Source organism: Scyliorhinus torazame, chromosome 22, assembly GCF_047496885.1.
Source record: "Scyliorhinus torazame isolate Kashiwa2021f chromosome 22, sScyTor2.1, whole genome shotgun sequence".
NCBI lineage: Eukaryota > Metazoa > Chordata > Chondrichthyes > Carcharhiniformes > Scyliorhinidae > Scyliorhinus > Scyliorhinus torazame.
The window spans coordinates 33,180,049-33,194,942 of NC_092728.1; the positions used below are offsets into that span (position 1 = coordinate 33,180,049).

The following is a 14,894-nucleotide window of genomic DNA, read 5'->3' on the forward strand; positions in this document are numbered from 1 at the left end:
ATCACAAACAGCAGAGGACCCAGAGCTGATCCCTGCGGTACGCCACTGGTAACTGGGATCCAGGCTTAATATTTGCCATCCACCACCACTCTCTGACTTCTATCGGTTAGCCAGTTTGTTATCCAACTGGCCAAATTTCCCACTATCCCATGCCTCCTTACTTTCTGCAGAAGCCTACCATGGGGAACCTTATCAAATGCCTTACTAAAATCCATGTACACTACATCCACTGCTTTACCTTCATCCACATGCTTGGTCACCTCCTCAAAGAATTCAATAAGACTTGTAAGGCAAGACCTACCCCTCACAAATCCGTGCTGACTATCCCTAATCAAGCAGTGTCTTTCCAGATGCTCAGAAATCCTATCCTTCAGTACCCTTTCCATTACTTTGCCTACCACCGAAGTAAGACTGACTGGCCTGTACTTCCCAGGGTTATCCCTAGTCCCTTTTTTGAACAGGGGCACGACATTCACCACTCTCCATCCCCTGGTACCACCCCTGTTGACAGTGAGGACGAAAAGATCATTGCCAACGGCTCTGCAATTTCATCTCTTGCTTCCCATAGAATCCTTGGATATATCCTGTCAGGTCCGGGGGACTTGCCTATCCTCAAGTTTTTCAAAATGCCCAACACATCTTCCTTCCTAACAAGTATTTCCTCGAGCTTACCAGTCTGTTTCACACTGTCCTCTCCAACAATATGGCCCCTCTCATTTGTAAATACAGAAGAAAAGTACTCGTTCAAGACCTCTCCTATCTCTTCAGACTCAATACACAATCTCCCGCTACTGTCCTTGATCGGACCTACCCTCGCTCGAGTCATTTTCATATTTCTCACATCTGTGTAAAAGGCCTTGGGGTTTTCCTTGATCCTACCCGCCAAAGATTGTTCATGCCCTCTCTTAGCTCTCCTAATCCCTTTCTTCAGTTCCCTCCTGGCTATCTTGTATCCCTCCAACGCCCTGTTTGAACCTTGTTTCCTCAGCCTTACATAAGTCTCTTTTTTCCTCTTAACAAGACATTCAACCTCTCTTGTCAACCATGGTTCCCTCACTCGACCATCTCTTCCCTACCTGACAGGGACATACATATCAAGGACACGTAGTACCTGTTCCTTGAACAAGTTCCACATTTCACTTGTGTCCTTCCCTGACAACCTATGTTCCCAACTTATGTACTTCAATTCTTGTCTGACAACATCGTATTTACCCTTCCCCCAATTGTAAACCTTGCCCTGTTGCACGCACCTATCCCTCTCCATTACTAAAGTGAAAGTCACAGAATTGTGGTCACTATCTCCAAAATGCTCCCCCACTAACAAATCTATCACTTGCCCTGGTTCATTACCAAGTACTAAATCCAATATTGCCCCTCCTCTGGTCGGACAATCTACATACTGTGTTAGAAAAACTTCCTGGACACACTGCACAAACACCACCCCATCCAAACTATTTGATCTAAAGAGGTTCCACTCAATGTTTGGGAAATTAAAGTCACCCATGACTACTACCCTGTGACTTCTGCACCTTTCCAAAATCTGTTTCCCAATCTGTTCCTCCACATCTCTGCTACTATTGGGGGACCTATAGAAAACTCCTAACAAGGTGACTGCTCCTTTCCTATTTCTGACTTCAACCCATACTAACTCAGTAGGCTGATACTCCTCGAACTGCCTTTCTGCAGCTGATATACTATCTCTAATTAACAATGCCACCCCCCCCACCTCTTTTACCACCCTCCCTAATCTTATTGAAACATCTATAACCAGGGACCTCCAACAACCATTTCTGCCCCTCTTCTATCCACGTTTCCGTGATGGCCACCACATCGTAGTCCAAAGTACCGATCCATGCCTTAAATTCACCCACCTTATTCCTGATGCTTTTTGCGTTGAAGTATACACACTTCAACCCATCTCCGTGCCTGCAAGTACTCTCCTTTGTCAGTGTTCCCTTCCCCACTGCCTCATTACACGCTTTGGCGTCCTGAATACCAGCTACCTTAGTTGCTGGACTATAAATCCGGTTCCCATTCCCATGCCAAATTAGTTTAAACCCGCCTGAAGAGTTCTATAAAACCTCCCTTCCAGGATATTGGTGCCCCTCTGGTTCAGATGCAACCCGTCCTGCTTGTACAGGTCCCACCTTCCCCAGATAGCGCTCCAATTATCCAAAGACCTGAAGCCCTCCCTCCTACACCATTCCTGCAGCCACTTGTTCAGCTGCACTCTCTCCCTATTCCTAGCCTCGCTATCACGTGGCACCGGCAACAAACCAGAGATGACAACTCTGTCTGTCCTGGCTTTTAACTTCCAGCCTAACTCCCTAAACTCATTTATTACCTCCACACCCCTTTTCCTACCTACGTCGTTGGTACCAATGTGCACCACGACTTCTGGCTGCTCCCCCTCCCCCTTAAGGATCCTGAAGACACGATCCGAGACATCTCTGGCCCTGGCACCCGGGAGGCAACGTACCTTCCGGGAGTCTCGCTCGTGACCACAGAATCTCCTATCTATTCCCCTAACCATTGAATCTCTGACAACTATTGCTTTTCTATTCTCCCCCCTTCCCTCTGAGCCCCAGAGCCAGACTCAGTGCCAGAGACCTGGCCGCTAGGGATTTCCCCCTGTAGGTCATCCCCCCAACAGCATCCAAAACTGTATTCTTGTTTTGAAGGGGAACGGCCACGAGGGATCCCTGCATTGTTTGCCTGTTTGTTTTCTTTCCCCTGACTGTAACCCAGCTATTCTTGTCCTGAACCTTGGGTGTGGTTACCTCCCTGTAAGTCTTCTCTACCACCCCCTCTGCCTCCCGAATGATCCGAAGTTCATTCAGCTTCAGCTCCAGTTCCCTAACACGGTCTTTGAGGAGCTGGAGTTGGGTGCACTTCCCGCAGGTATAGTCAGCGGGGACACCGGTGGTATCCCTCACCACCCACATCCTACAGGAGGAGCATGCAACTGGCCTAGCCTCCATCCCCTCTTACCTTACAGAATATAGCTGCCCTGTGGACCAACTGGATCTCCGCCCTCCGACTCTAGGAAATGGAAATGAAAGGAGCACCTTACTCTCTCCTCACCTAACTCCCTCAGTCACCAAACTCTCACTATAGTACTCAAATTCAGCACTCCCTCAGTCACCAAACTCTCACTATCGCACTCAAATGCACCAAATTCAGCACTCAGTGCAAACAAAGTCTGCACTGTAGGGGAACACTTTTATACTGTGAATCTAGCCTCTGAAAACTGGCCTAATCCAATTAACTAATTAACAAGCTCCAGCTGCAAGTGCCTACAAGTAGAAGCTTTGTTTAAAGCTGATTGAAAATTCACCTTCTTCTAAACCAAACAGCAACTTTTAAGTTAATGAAATAAATAAAAGAAAGACTAGACTTTAGATAAAAATGAAGCCTTATACTCCCTCAGTCACCAAACTCTCACTATAGAACTCAAATGCACCAAATTCAGCACTCAGTGCAAAAGTTTGAACCAGCATTAATAATCACAGAAAACACACTGCACTGACACATTAAATATTTTGTGCAGGTTTAGCTGCATGTGCCTGAATTGTACTGATGTCACTGACAGACAAGCTCGACCTTTTGTCCCTGTGCATGGACCAGGAAATTGGAGAATGGACCTGATTTTAGGGAAGGTCAGGAGCTCCAGAACAAGGATGTCCAACATAGGAAGAATATGACAAAGAAATGACAAAGAATATGACAGTGAAAATGTCCAACAATCAGCTGAAATTACTATTTGAGATTCTGCTGATCAATCCGAATGGCATACCCCTACATTTCACATAATTTGACATGCTGGTGAGTCTCTATCTAAACCCTCACAGTACGATGTCAAACTCAATGAAAGCAATCGTCGCGGCCTTAGATTTTCTCACAGTGACCTTCATGCTCCAGTGGCTTTCTTAAGACACTAAATTCTTGGCAGGAAACTTGAAGAGCTGTGGGAACTAGACTGTGCTGCCTGGGTTCTTGTGAGAACTAGGCCGGGGAGAGGCCTGACAGGGTGCAAACAGTATGTGGAGCTTTCCAGTTAACACCAAGTTACCTTGAATTTCCCTCCACATGGTTCCCACAGACACTCTTATCTGACACCATCTGGTGTCACTGGTCTGATTCCATCTCATTCTGGCACCCTGGACAAAACTATGCAGAACCCATAGAAATATCAGACTAAACTGTCAATCAATAATCATTCAATATACAGAGAGGAAATGCAGCAAAACTAATCAGGGATTCATTTATTTAATTAAACCATTTATTGATAAGATATGAAATACATTTCAGAATATTTTATTTCAATATAGTGTAATGCAGAAAACATGAAGCTGCCAGCATTAATCCAGTAGCAAAGCAGGAGCTGAATTTTCCTGGCCTTGTGGCGAGGGTACTTGGGAGTTGTGTGTGTGTGTTGGGGGGAGGGGGGGGGGGTGGACAAGGAGGAGGATATAAGGGCAGAAGTTGTGTGACAGAAGTTCACTGATGCATTTCATAGATTTGTGGACATTTTACAGCACAGAAGGGGGCCACTGTGCCCATCTGACTACACTAATTCCATTTTCCAGTGCCTGTAGTGATCTCTGTATATGTCTTCACATAAAGGGTTAATGTGTAGTCAGTACAGTCAGATGATCACGAGAGGGCAACACTAACAGGGGGTATAAATACAAGCTCAATCCGTTTTTGCATTTCTCTTCGGGTGTGTTGTGACTCGAGAACAGAAGTTTGGAGTTAGCTCAGAGTGCAAGTATAATATTCATAGTTAATCTAATTCTATCTTGTTTAAGTTAACTGCTAGGAAAAGTATTGAAGAATCAAACTCACAAATTAATTGATTAGATACCCAATAAATTATTTGTTATTACTGGACAACTTCGAGTATTCATCATCAACAAAGTTAAGAACTTCCCGGCATAAACAAATGAGTAACACACACTTCAAGTAATATAACAGTGCCCATAGCCCTGGATGATAGCGCAAGTGAATATCGAAAATACTTCTTAAAGGTTATGAAAGTTTCTGAATCAACCACATTTTTTCTGGCAGCGAGTTCCAGACTCCCACCAGCTTATGGGTGAATAGGTTTCTCCTCCCATCCCTTCTTAGCCTTCTCCCCCTTACCTTAAATCTATGCCACAAACACAGAAAGTTTCTCAGCAGATCTGACAGCATTTGTGGAGAGTGAAGGGAGCTAATGTTTCGAGTCTGGATGACTTTGTCAAAGCTCTTTGTCAAAGCTTAAATCAATGCCCCCTGGTTATTGGCACCTCTGCTAATGGAAAAAGTTCCTTCCGATCCACCCACATTATGCCCTTCATAATCTTATCAACTTCTATCAGGTCCCTTGTCAATATTTGCTACTCCAATGAAAACAGCCTTAGCTTTCCAATCTTTCCTCATAGCTCAGACCCTCCTGCCCAGCAGCATCCTGGTGAATCTCCTCTGCATCATCTCCACTGCAATCACATCCTTCCTATAACGTGGTGACCAGAACTGCACGCAGTACTCCAGTTGTGGCCTAACCAGATTTTATACAACTCCAGCATCACCTCCCTGCTCTTTTATTCTACGCTTCCGCTAATGCAGGCTAGTATCCCATTTGCCTTTTTAACCACCTTAGCTACACGTCCTGCCACCTTCAGGGATATGTGGAAATACACTCCAAGGTCTCTCTGATCTTCAGTATTTTCCATGGTCCTGCCATTCACAGTGTAATCCTTTGCTTTGTTAGCCCACACTAAGTGCATCGCTTCACACTTTTCTGGGCTGAATTCCACTTGTCACTGTTCTTGCCTACAATCCATTGATATCCTCCTGTAATTTACAGCTATCCTCCTCACTATTTGCTCCCCAATTAATTTTGGAGTGGGAATGACTCATTTCCATTGGAAGGGCACTTTCCTGGGGGAGGGGATTGTTGGGTTTAGTACCCAGGGAATCTGTCCCATTATTGGCCAGGGTTTTGAAAACTCAAAAGTATATCATGGAGTTCCCCTGACCTACAACTGCTTATTGATTTTGGTTACGATGAGCCCAAGAGCCTGCCTTTCAGGTGTTATTCAACAGACTTCTTGTGCGCTTAAAACCAGAAACCCCTTTTCAAAGGTGTAGCCCAGCACACAGCCTTCTTATTGGTATAAGACTTGTTAGTGATACCCAGTTCCCCTTCTCAAACAGCAGGTTTCAATTCCTTCCAGAAAGCAATCATCTCTTTTAAGTTATCAAGTAGTCTGGAAACAGCTTTTAAAATGAAGATAGAGAAACACTTCTTTCAACCTGTGCAGCTCAAACCTAGTCCAAACTCAAAGCGAAAGTAAAAAATCCCAGTGCCACAGCCCAGCTCCACCCACAAAATGACATCACTGAAGCCATGTGATAAGATAAAAACATTTCTTAAAGGGACACTCCCATGACACCTCCAATGTACCCAGAGAGTACGTACCCAGGGAGTCTGCTCCCCAATGTACCCAGAGAGTCCGTACCCAGGGAGTCTGCTCCCCAATGTACCCAGAGAGTCCGTACCCAGGGAGTCTGCTCCCCAATGTACCCAGAGAGTCCGTACCCAGGGAGTCTGCTTCCCAATGTACCCAGAGAGTCCGTACCCAGGGAGTCTGCTCCCCAATGTACCCAGAGAGTCCATACCCAGGGAGTCTGCTCCCCAATGTACCCAGAGAGTCCGTACCCAGGGGGTCTGCTCCCCAATGTACCCAGAGAGTCCGTACCCAAGGAGTCTGCTCCCCAATGTACCCAGAGCGTCCGTATCCAGGGAGTCTGCTTCCCAATGTACCCTGAGAGTCCGTACCCAGGGAGTCTGCTCCCCAATGTACCCAGAGAGTCCGTACCCAGGGAGTCTGCTCCTCAATGTACCCAGAGTCCGTACCCAGGGAGTCTGCTCCTCAATGTACCCAGAGAGTCCATACCCAGGGAGTCTGCTCCCCAATGTAACCAGAGAGTCGGTACCCAGGGAGTCTGCTCCCCAATGTACCCAGAAAGTCCGTACCCAGGGAGTCTGCTCCCCAATGTACCCAGAGAGACGGTACCCAGGGAGTCTGCTCCCCAATGTACCCAGAGAGTCGGTACCCAGGAAGTCTGTTCCTCAATGTACCCAGAGAGTCGGTACCCAGGGAGTCTGCTCCCCAATGTACCCAGAGAGTCCTTACCCAGGGAGTCTGCTCCCCAATGTACCCAGAGAGTCCGTACCCAGCGAGTCTGCTCCCCAATGTACCCAGAAACTCCGTACCCAGGGAGTCTGCTCCCCAATGTACCCAGAGAGTCGGTACCAAGGGAGTCTGCTCCCCAATGTACCCAGAGAGTCCGTACCCATGGAGTCTGCTCCCCAATGTACCCAGAGAGTCCGTACCCAGGGAGTCTGCTCCCCAATGTACCCAGAGAGTCCGTACCCAGGGAGTCTGCTCCCCAATGTACCCAGAGAGTCCGTACCCAGGGAGTCTGCTCCCCAATGTACCCAGAGAGTCCGTACCCAGGGAGTCTGCTCCCCAATGTACCCAGAGAGTCCGTACCAGGGAGTCTGGACCACAATGTAACCAGAGTCCGTACCCAGGGAGTCTACTCCAAAATGTACCCAGAGAATCCATACCCAGGGAGTCCGTACCAATGAATCTTCTCTTAATTGTACTCAGAGAGTCCTTCTTTCTCGGGCACCCATTTTTACCAACCGGCCAACCTTCAGGACCCATGCCTGCCGACCTTCGCGACCCACGCCAGCCGACCTTCGTGACCCACCATTTTCTCTTATCTTTAATGCGTCAGGTGAGCCTGCTTGGTCCTCATAATCTCAGTCCAATCAGGTTCGCACGAGGAGAGGTAAGACATAGTTAGCATCCAAATTTCATCAGTAAACGAACCAGCCAGAGAGGACAATTTCTCAAGGAGGAAAGCGTGGATTTCGTTCCTCAGTTCGCAAACTCCTGAGTAGCTTCCCTGTTGATTGATCAGGGCAGTAACTCTTCAAGTGGATGAAGTCCACCGTTATTGGGATTGACTGGTCACTGTTTCGATTCAATGCTTTAATGTAGCCTAAAAAGTCAGCAAAAAACCCTTCAGTACACAGAGATGTGATGATTTCCCATAGCTTTCATTATATCCCTTGCCAAACGTCCTGTTCTGTCCATGATTAAACCATGAGGAATATATACTCTCTACGGATCATTTGAGTAATGTTTAGGGATGCAAATTAGGCATAGAATCATACGATTTACAGTGTAGAAGGAGGCCATTCAGCCCATCGAGTCTGCACCTGCCCTTACAAAGAGCACTCTACTGAAGCTCACGTATCTACCCTATCCCCGTAACCCCCACTTTACATTTTTTGGACACTAAGGGCAATTTAACATGGCCAATCCAGCTAACACGCACATCTTTGGACTGTGGGTGGAAACCGGAGCACCCGGAGGAAACCCACGCAGACACGGGAAAACGTGCAGACTCCGCAAAGACAGTGACCCAGCGGGGAATCGAACCTGGGACCCTGGAGCTGTGAAGCAACTCTGTGAAGCAATCTCTGTGATCATAGCCTTGTTCATCATCGGTGATCACCACGCAGTCAGCCACCATGTCGCGATCACTTTGACCCCGGGTTCAGGTCCCAACACACTCAGGCCGCATGCGCACTGATGAGCGGGCATGGATGCGCAGTGCGTCCGCATTTTTCAGGTGGCTGCAGCCGTAATTTTCAAAGCCGCTCGCAGCCGGCATTGTTAAAAGCCGGCTGCTACGGCTGTTGCGCGCGCATTCCATAATCGGGAATGCCGCGATGGACGGCTCCGCGACCCTCCCGACACCCGCCCATGACCCACCCACAGGTCATGACCCCCACTTTGAAAATGCCTGTCCTAGAGTATTAAAGAAAGTGGCGGTGACGATAGGGGATCCCTGCATGTGGGAAAGGTTCCAGTGGATTGGAAAAATGCCAATGTAACGCCCTTACTCAAAAAGAGAGGGAGACTGAAAGTAGGAAACTAAAGACCAGTTAGTTTAACATTTGTTGGGAAATTGTCAGAAGGAAGTAATAATAGGACATTTGCAAAGTCAAAACACAATTCATCAGAGTCAGTATGGTTTTATGAAGGGTAAATCATGTTCGGTTAAGTTGCTAGAGTTCTTTGAAGATGTAGCAAGTCAAGTGGATAATGGAGATCCTGTAGATGTCCTACTTGTGAACTTTTAGAAGGCATTCGAAAAGGTGCCGCACAAAAGGTTAATACACAAGGTTAGATCACATGGGACATGGGTAATTTATTAGCTTATATAGAAGACTGGCTTACCAACAGGAGGCAGAGAGTCAGGATAAATGGGTCTTTTTCTGATTGGCAAGATATAACTAGTGGGGTTCCACAGGGTTCGTTCCTCAGGCTCCAACTATTTACAATAGCTATTAATGATTTGGTTGCGGGATGAGCGACACGGTGGAGCAGTGGTTAGCGCTGCTGCCTCCCAGTGCTGAGGACCCGGGTTCGATCCTGGCCCCAGATCACTGCTGGGTGGATTTTGCACATTCTCCCCATATTTGCGTGGGTTTCATCCCCGCAACCCAAAAGACTTGCAGGCTAAGTGGATTGGCCATGCTAAATTGCCCCTTAATTGGGAAAACAAATAATTAGGTACTCTAAATTTATATTAAAAAATGATTTGGATGCGGGATAAAAGGTACTATAACCCAGAGTGCGGTGGATGCCGGGAACTTGAGTAAATTTGAGGAGATAAAACAGATTTTTAATTAGTAGCGGGTTGAGTGGTTGAGAGGAGAACGGGCACGAGTGGTTTTGAGGCCGAGAGGAGCTCAGCCAAGAATGGCGGAGCACGTTCGAGGGGCTGAATTGCCTACTCGGGCTCCTAGTTATGTTTATTCCCCACTGTACCCAGGGATTCTGCTCCCCACCCTTTTGAATGCTGTGGTCTTTTTCCACCACCCTTCAGGCCTCAGTGCACATTTCAAGTCAATGGGGAAATAACATTTTCCTCATCTCTGCTTGATTCTTTTGCCAGTCCTCTGGTTACTGCGCCCCCCCCTCTCCGCCCCCCCGACTCCTTCATAACTTTGCACATATCGATAATATTTCCTTGTAACCTTCCCTTATTGAAGGGACTATAAACTAATGGTGAATTCTTCAGCTCAAGGTCATTGTGTTCTGGAAGGTTATCACAACTCTCAGCCCATAATTAGAGGATGAGTGATTGGCAATATAGGGTTCAACTTTAACCTTTCATCATGAGAGAATAATTACTTCAACAGTGGTGGAATATCTTCAATTGACACCTTCATTAGTTAACAGAGAAAGATGAATTATTGCCCAGCTCAGCTGTCCTTTACAATCACTATTAACTTCGGCGCTAAACCCTGCAGCAGAATATTACTTCAACATTGAGAAAGAGACAGCTAAAAGCTGTCCTCACTATGAAAGAACAGATCAGACTTATCACAAGATAATAACTAACTCTGTCCCAGGGGAAGCCTCCGATAGTAACAACAGCATCATAATATAACAGGGTGGCTGTAACAGTGACAGCACGCACAACAGGTTCCCCTCAATAAACTATTCAACCAACAATAACGAATGAAATGCACAAACCAAGTTCAAAACACATCAAATAGATCACTGCATGTATCAACCTTTTTCTACTCATTCACAGAATGTGGGCATCGTTGGGTCGGCCAGTATTTATTGCCCATCCCTAATTGCCTTGAGAAAGTGGTAGAGAGCGGCTTTATTGAATACAACTGAGTAGCGTGCTCGGCCATTTCAGAGAGCAGTTAAGAGTCAGTCACATTGAGATTAGTCTGGGGACATATCTAGGTAAGGACATTAGTGAACCTGATTTTACAACATTGCACACAGTTCATGGTTCTCATTACTGCTTCCAACTTTTTAATTCCAAAGTAATTTAATTTCAATTCCCCAGTGGCCATGGTGATATTGAACAAATGTCTCTGGATCATTAGTCTAGGCATCTGGATTAAGAGTCTAGTGCCACAACCACCCTCGGTACTCCCAGTGATGGTGCCAAAATTGTCCCCTTCATGCACAGCTTGTGATTCTAATTCAGCCAATGCTCCTTCCCCCAGTCTTATATTGTGGCGTGACAGGGAGAGACAGGTTGGAATACCATATTTGGCCACAATGGTTTGTTCAGTCATTACTTGTAATCATAAGTAAGGGGGGGTTTAAACTAATACAGCAGGGGCATGGGAACCTGGATTGTAGTTTTAGGGTAAGGGAGAATGAGAGTATAGAGGTCAGGAGCTCAGATTTGACGTCGCAGGAGGGAGCCAGTGTTCAGGTAGGTGGTTTGAAGTGTGTCTACTTCAATGCCAGGAGTATACGAAATAAGGTAGGGGAACTGGCAGCATGGGTTGGTACCTGGGACTTCGATGTTGTGGCCATTTCGGAGACATGGATAGAGCAGGGACAGGAATGGTTGTTGCAGGTTCCGGGGTTTAGGTGTTTTAGTAAGCTCAGAGAAGGAGGCAAAAGAGGGGGAGGTGTGGCGCTGCTAGTCAAGAGCAGTATTACGGTGGCGGAGAGGATGCTAGATGGGGACTCATCTTCCGAGGTAGTATGGGCTGAGGTTAGAAACATGAAAGGAGAGGTCACACTGTTGGGAGTCTTCTATAGGCCTCCAAATAGTTCTAGGGATGTAGAGGAAAGGATGGCGAGGATGATCCTGGATAAGAGCGAAAGTAACAGGGTAGTTATTATGGGAGACTTTAACTTTCCAAATATTGACTGGAAAAGATATAGTTTGAGTACATTAGATGGGTTGTTTTTTGTACAGTGTGTGCAGGAGGGTTTCCTGACACAGTTTGTTGACAGGCCAACAACAGGCGAGGCCACATTGGATTTGGTTTTGGGTAATGAACCAGGCCAGGTGTTGGATTTGGAGGTAGGTGAGCACTTTGGGGACAGTGACCACAATTCGGTGACGTTTACGTTAAGGATGGAAAGGATAAGTATACACCGCAGGGCAAGAGTTATAGATGGGGGAAGGGAAATTATGATGCCATTAGACGTGACTTGGGGGGGGATAAGGTGGAGAAGTAGGCTGCAAGTGTTGGACACACTGGATAAGTGGAGCTTGTTCAAGGATCAGCTACTGCGTGTTCTTGATAAGTATGTACCGGTCAGGCAGGGAGGAAGGTGCCGAGCGAGGGAACCGTGGTTTACCAAAGAAGTGGAATCTCTTGTTAAGAGGAAGAAGGAGGCCTATGTGAAGATGAGGTGTGAAGTTTCAGTTGGGGCGATGGATAGTTACAAGGTAGCGAGGAAGGATCTAAAGAGAGAGCTAAGACGAGCAAGGATGAGAAGTATTTGGCAGGAAGGATCAAGGAAAACCCAAAAGCTTTCTATAGGTATGTCAGGAATAAGCGAATGACTAGGGAAAGAGTAGGACCAGTCAAGGACAGGGATGGGAAGTTGTGTGTGGAGTCTGAAGAGATAGGCGAGATACTAAATGAATATTTTTCGTCAGTATTCACTCAGGAAAAAGATAATGTTGTGGAGGAGAATGCTGAGCTCCAGGTAAATAGATTAGATGGCATTGAGGTACGTAGGGAAGAGGTGTTGGCAATTCTGGACAGGCTGAAAATAGATAAGTCCCCGGGACCTGATGGGATTTATCCTAGGATTGCTGGACCATTGGCTTTGATTCTTATGTCATCATTGGCTACAGGAATAGTGCCAGAGGACTGGAGGATAGCAAATGTGGTCCCTTTGTTCAAAAAGGGGAGCAGAGACAACCCCGGCAACTATAGACCGGTGAGCCTCACGTCTGTAGTGGGTAAAGTCTTGGAGGGGATTATAAGAGACAAGATTTATAATCATCTAGATAGGAATAATATGATCAGGGATAGTCAGCATGGCTTTGTGAAGGGTAGGTCATGCCTCACAAACCTTATCGAGTTCTTTGAGAAGGTGACTGAACAGGTAGACGAGGGTAGAGCAGTTGATGTGGTGTATATGGATTTCAGCAAAGCTTTTGATAAGGTTCCCCACGATAGGCTATTGCAGAAAATACGGAGGCTGGGGATTGAGGGTGATTTAGAGATGTGGATCAGAAATTGGCTAGCTGAAAGAAGACAGAATGGAGTTCAGTCACAAGTGGAGTACCACAAGGGTCTGTTCTGGGGCCGTTGCTGTTTGTCATTTTTATCAATGACCTAGAGGAAGGCGCAGAAGGGTGGGTGAGTAAATTTGCAGACGATACTAAAGTCGGTGGTGTTGTCGATAGTGTGGAAGGATGTAGCAGGTTACAGAGGGATATAGATAAGCTGCAGAGCTGGGCTGAGAGGTGGCAAATGGAGTTTAATGTAGAGAAGTGTGAGGTGATTCACTTTGGAAGGAATAACAGGAATGTGGAATATTTGGCTAATGGTAAAGTTCTTGAAAGTGTGGATGAGCAGAGGGATCTAGGTGTCCATGTACATAGATCCCTGAAAGTTGCCACCCAGGTTGATAGGGTTGTGAAGAAGGCCTATGGAGTGTTGGCCTTTATTGGTAGAGGGATTGAGTTCCGGAGTCAGGAGGTCATGTTGCAGCTGTACAGAACTCTGGTACGGCCGCATTTGGAGTATTGCGTACAGTTCTGGTCACCGCATTATAGGAAGGACGTGGAGGCTTTGGAGCGGGTGCAGAGGAGATTTACCAGGATGTTGCCTGGTATGGAGGGAAAATCTTATGAGGAAAGGCTGATGGACTTGAGGTTGTTTTCGTTGGAGAGAAGAAGGTTAAGAGGAGACTTAATAGAGGCATACAAAATGATCAGGGGGTTGGATAGGGTGGACAGTGAGAGCCTTCTCCCGCGGATGGAAATGGCTGGCACGAGAGGACATAGCTTTAAACTGAGGGGTAATAGATATAGGACAGAGGTCAGAGGTAGGTTCTTTGCGCAAAGAGTAGTGAGGCCGTGGAATGCCCTACCTGCTACAGTAGTGAACTCGCCAACATTGAGGGCATTTAAAAGTTTATTGGATAAACATATGGATGATAATGGTATAGTGTAGGTTAGATGGCTTTTGTTTCGGTGCAACATCGTGGGCCGAAGGGCCTGTACTGCGCTGTATTGTTCTATGTTCTATAACAGTAATCACGGGCAGTCTGTTCTTGCAATATGCACTTCAACAGGCAATGTGGTAGAGGGACTCTGTGCAACCAGAACTTACACCAAAGAAATTTGAGAGGTTCATCGATCTTCTCAGGATATAATGAGTCTGTGCTTCCACTGTAACTGATGCTAGTTTCTTGGATAATATACAAGAACACTCTCACTCTCGCTTACTGCTCAAGCTTTGGTTAAAATATGGTTCAGTGAAGGAAATAATTGTGTGCCCTGGACATTCTCCCCTACCTGACAGCGGCTGAAGATGTCTTTAGGAGTGACTCGCACATTGAAGTGTTTCAGCACAGTAACTGCCTGATCCTTAGCCTTCTCGGAGCAATTCAGAGAGAGACAGCGGTCTTCCCCAACCTGAGAACGCAGCTGAAGAGAAGATAAGAACATCAGCAACTGTCCAAGACTGTACGAAAGCTGTATTCCATCACCTCGCTCCTCCTGTTCCTCTTGTCACAACCCTCTCCTTCTTGGCAGGTGCTCACACTCTTTTCACTGAGTCAATATTTTTCAGATGTAAATATAGACAGTGAGAATATAATCTTCTCACAGATTGCAACTGATTCCGGATCCAGGACGCGATGCAGAGGGGGAGCAGAGTTTTTATATATATATTTTTTAAAAATTATATATTTATTTTAGGACTGAAGAAAGAGAAAAAATAATAAGTCGCTGGACGCCTTCGCTGTGAAGAAGGGAGGAAACACGGGTTCACCGTCGAATGAGAGGACCAGCAAAAGCGCTCT

At 46.4% G+C, this 14,894-nt stretch overlaps 1 protein-coding gene across 7 annotated transcripts in view; it reads right to left on the reverse strand.

The window, feature by feature from the left end:
- Window positions 1–14,894, reverse strand: part of exd3 (exonuclease 3'-5' domain containing 3) — a 1,321,659-nt gene that overhangs the window by 496,392 nt on the left and 810,373 nt on the right. For 6 of the 7 annotated variants that reach the window (XM_072488031.1, XM_072488030.1, XM_072488028.1 and 3 more), the window contains one exon: window positions 14,386–14,517. The exons of the other annotated variant lie outside the window; for it this stretch is intronic. In XM_072488031.1, coding sequence (XP_072344132.1) covers window positions 14,386–14,517 — 132 coding nt within the window. The remainder of the gene's footprint in view (window positions 1–14,385; window positions 14,518–14,894) is intronic. 7 annotated transcript variants of the gene reach the window in all.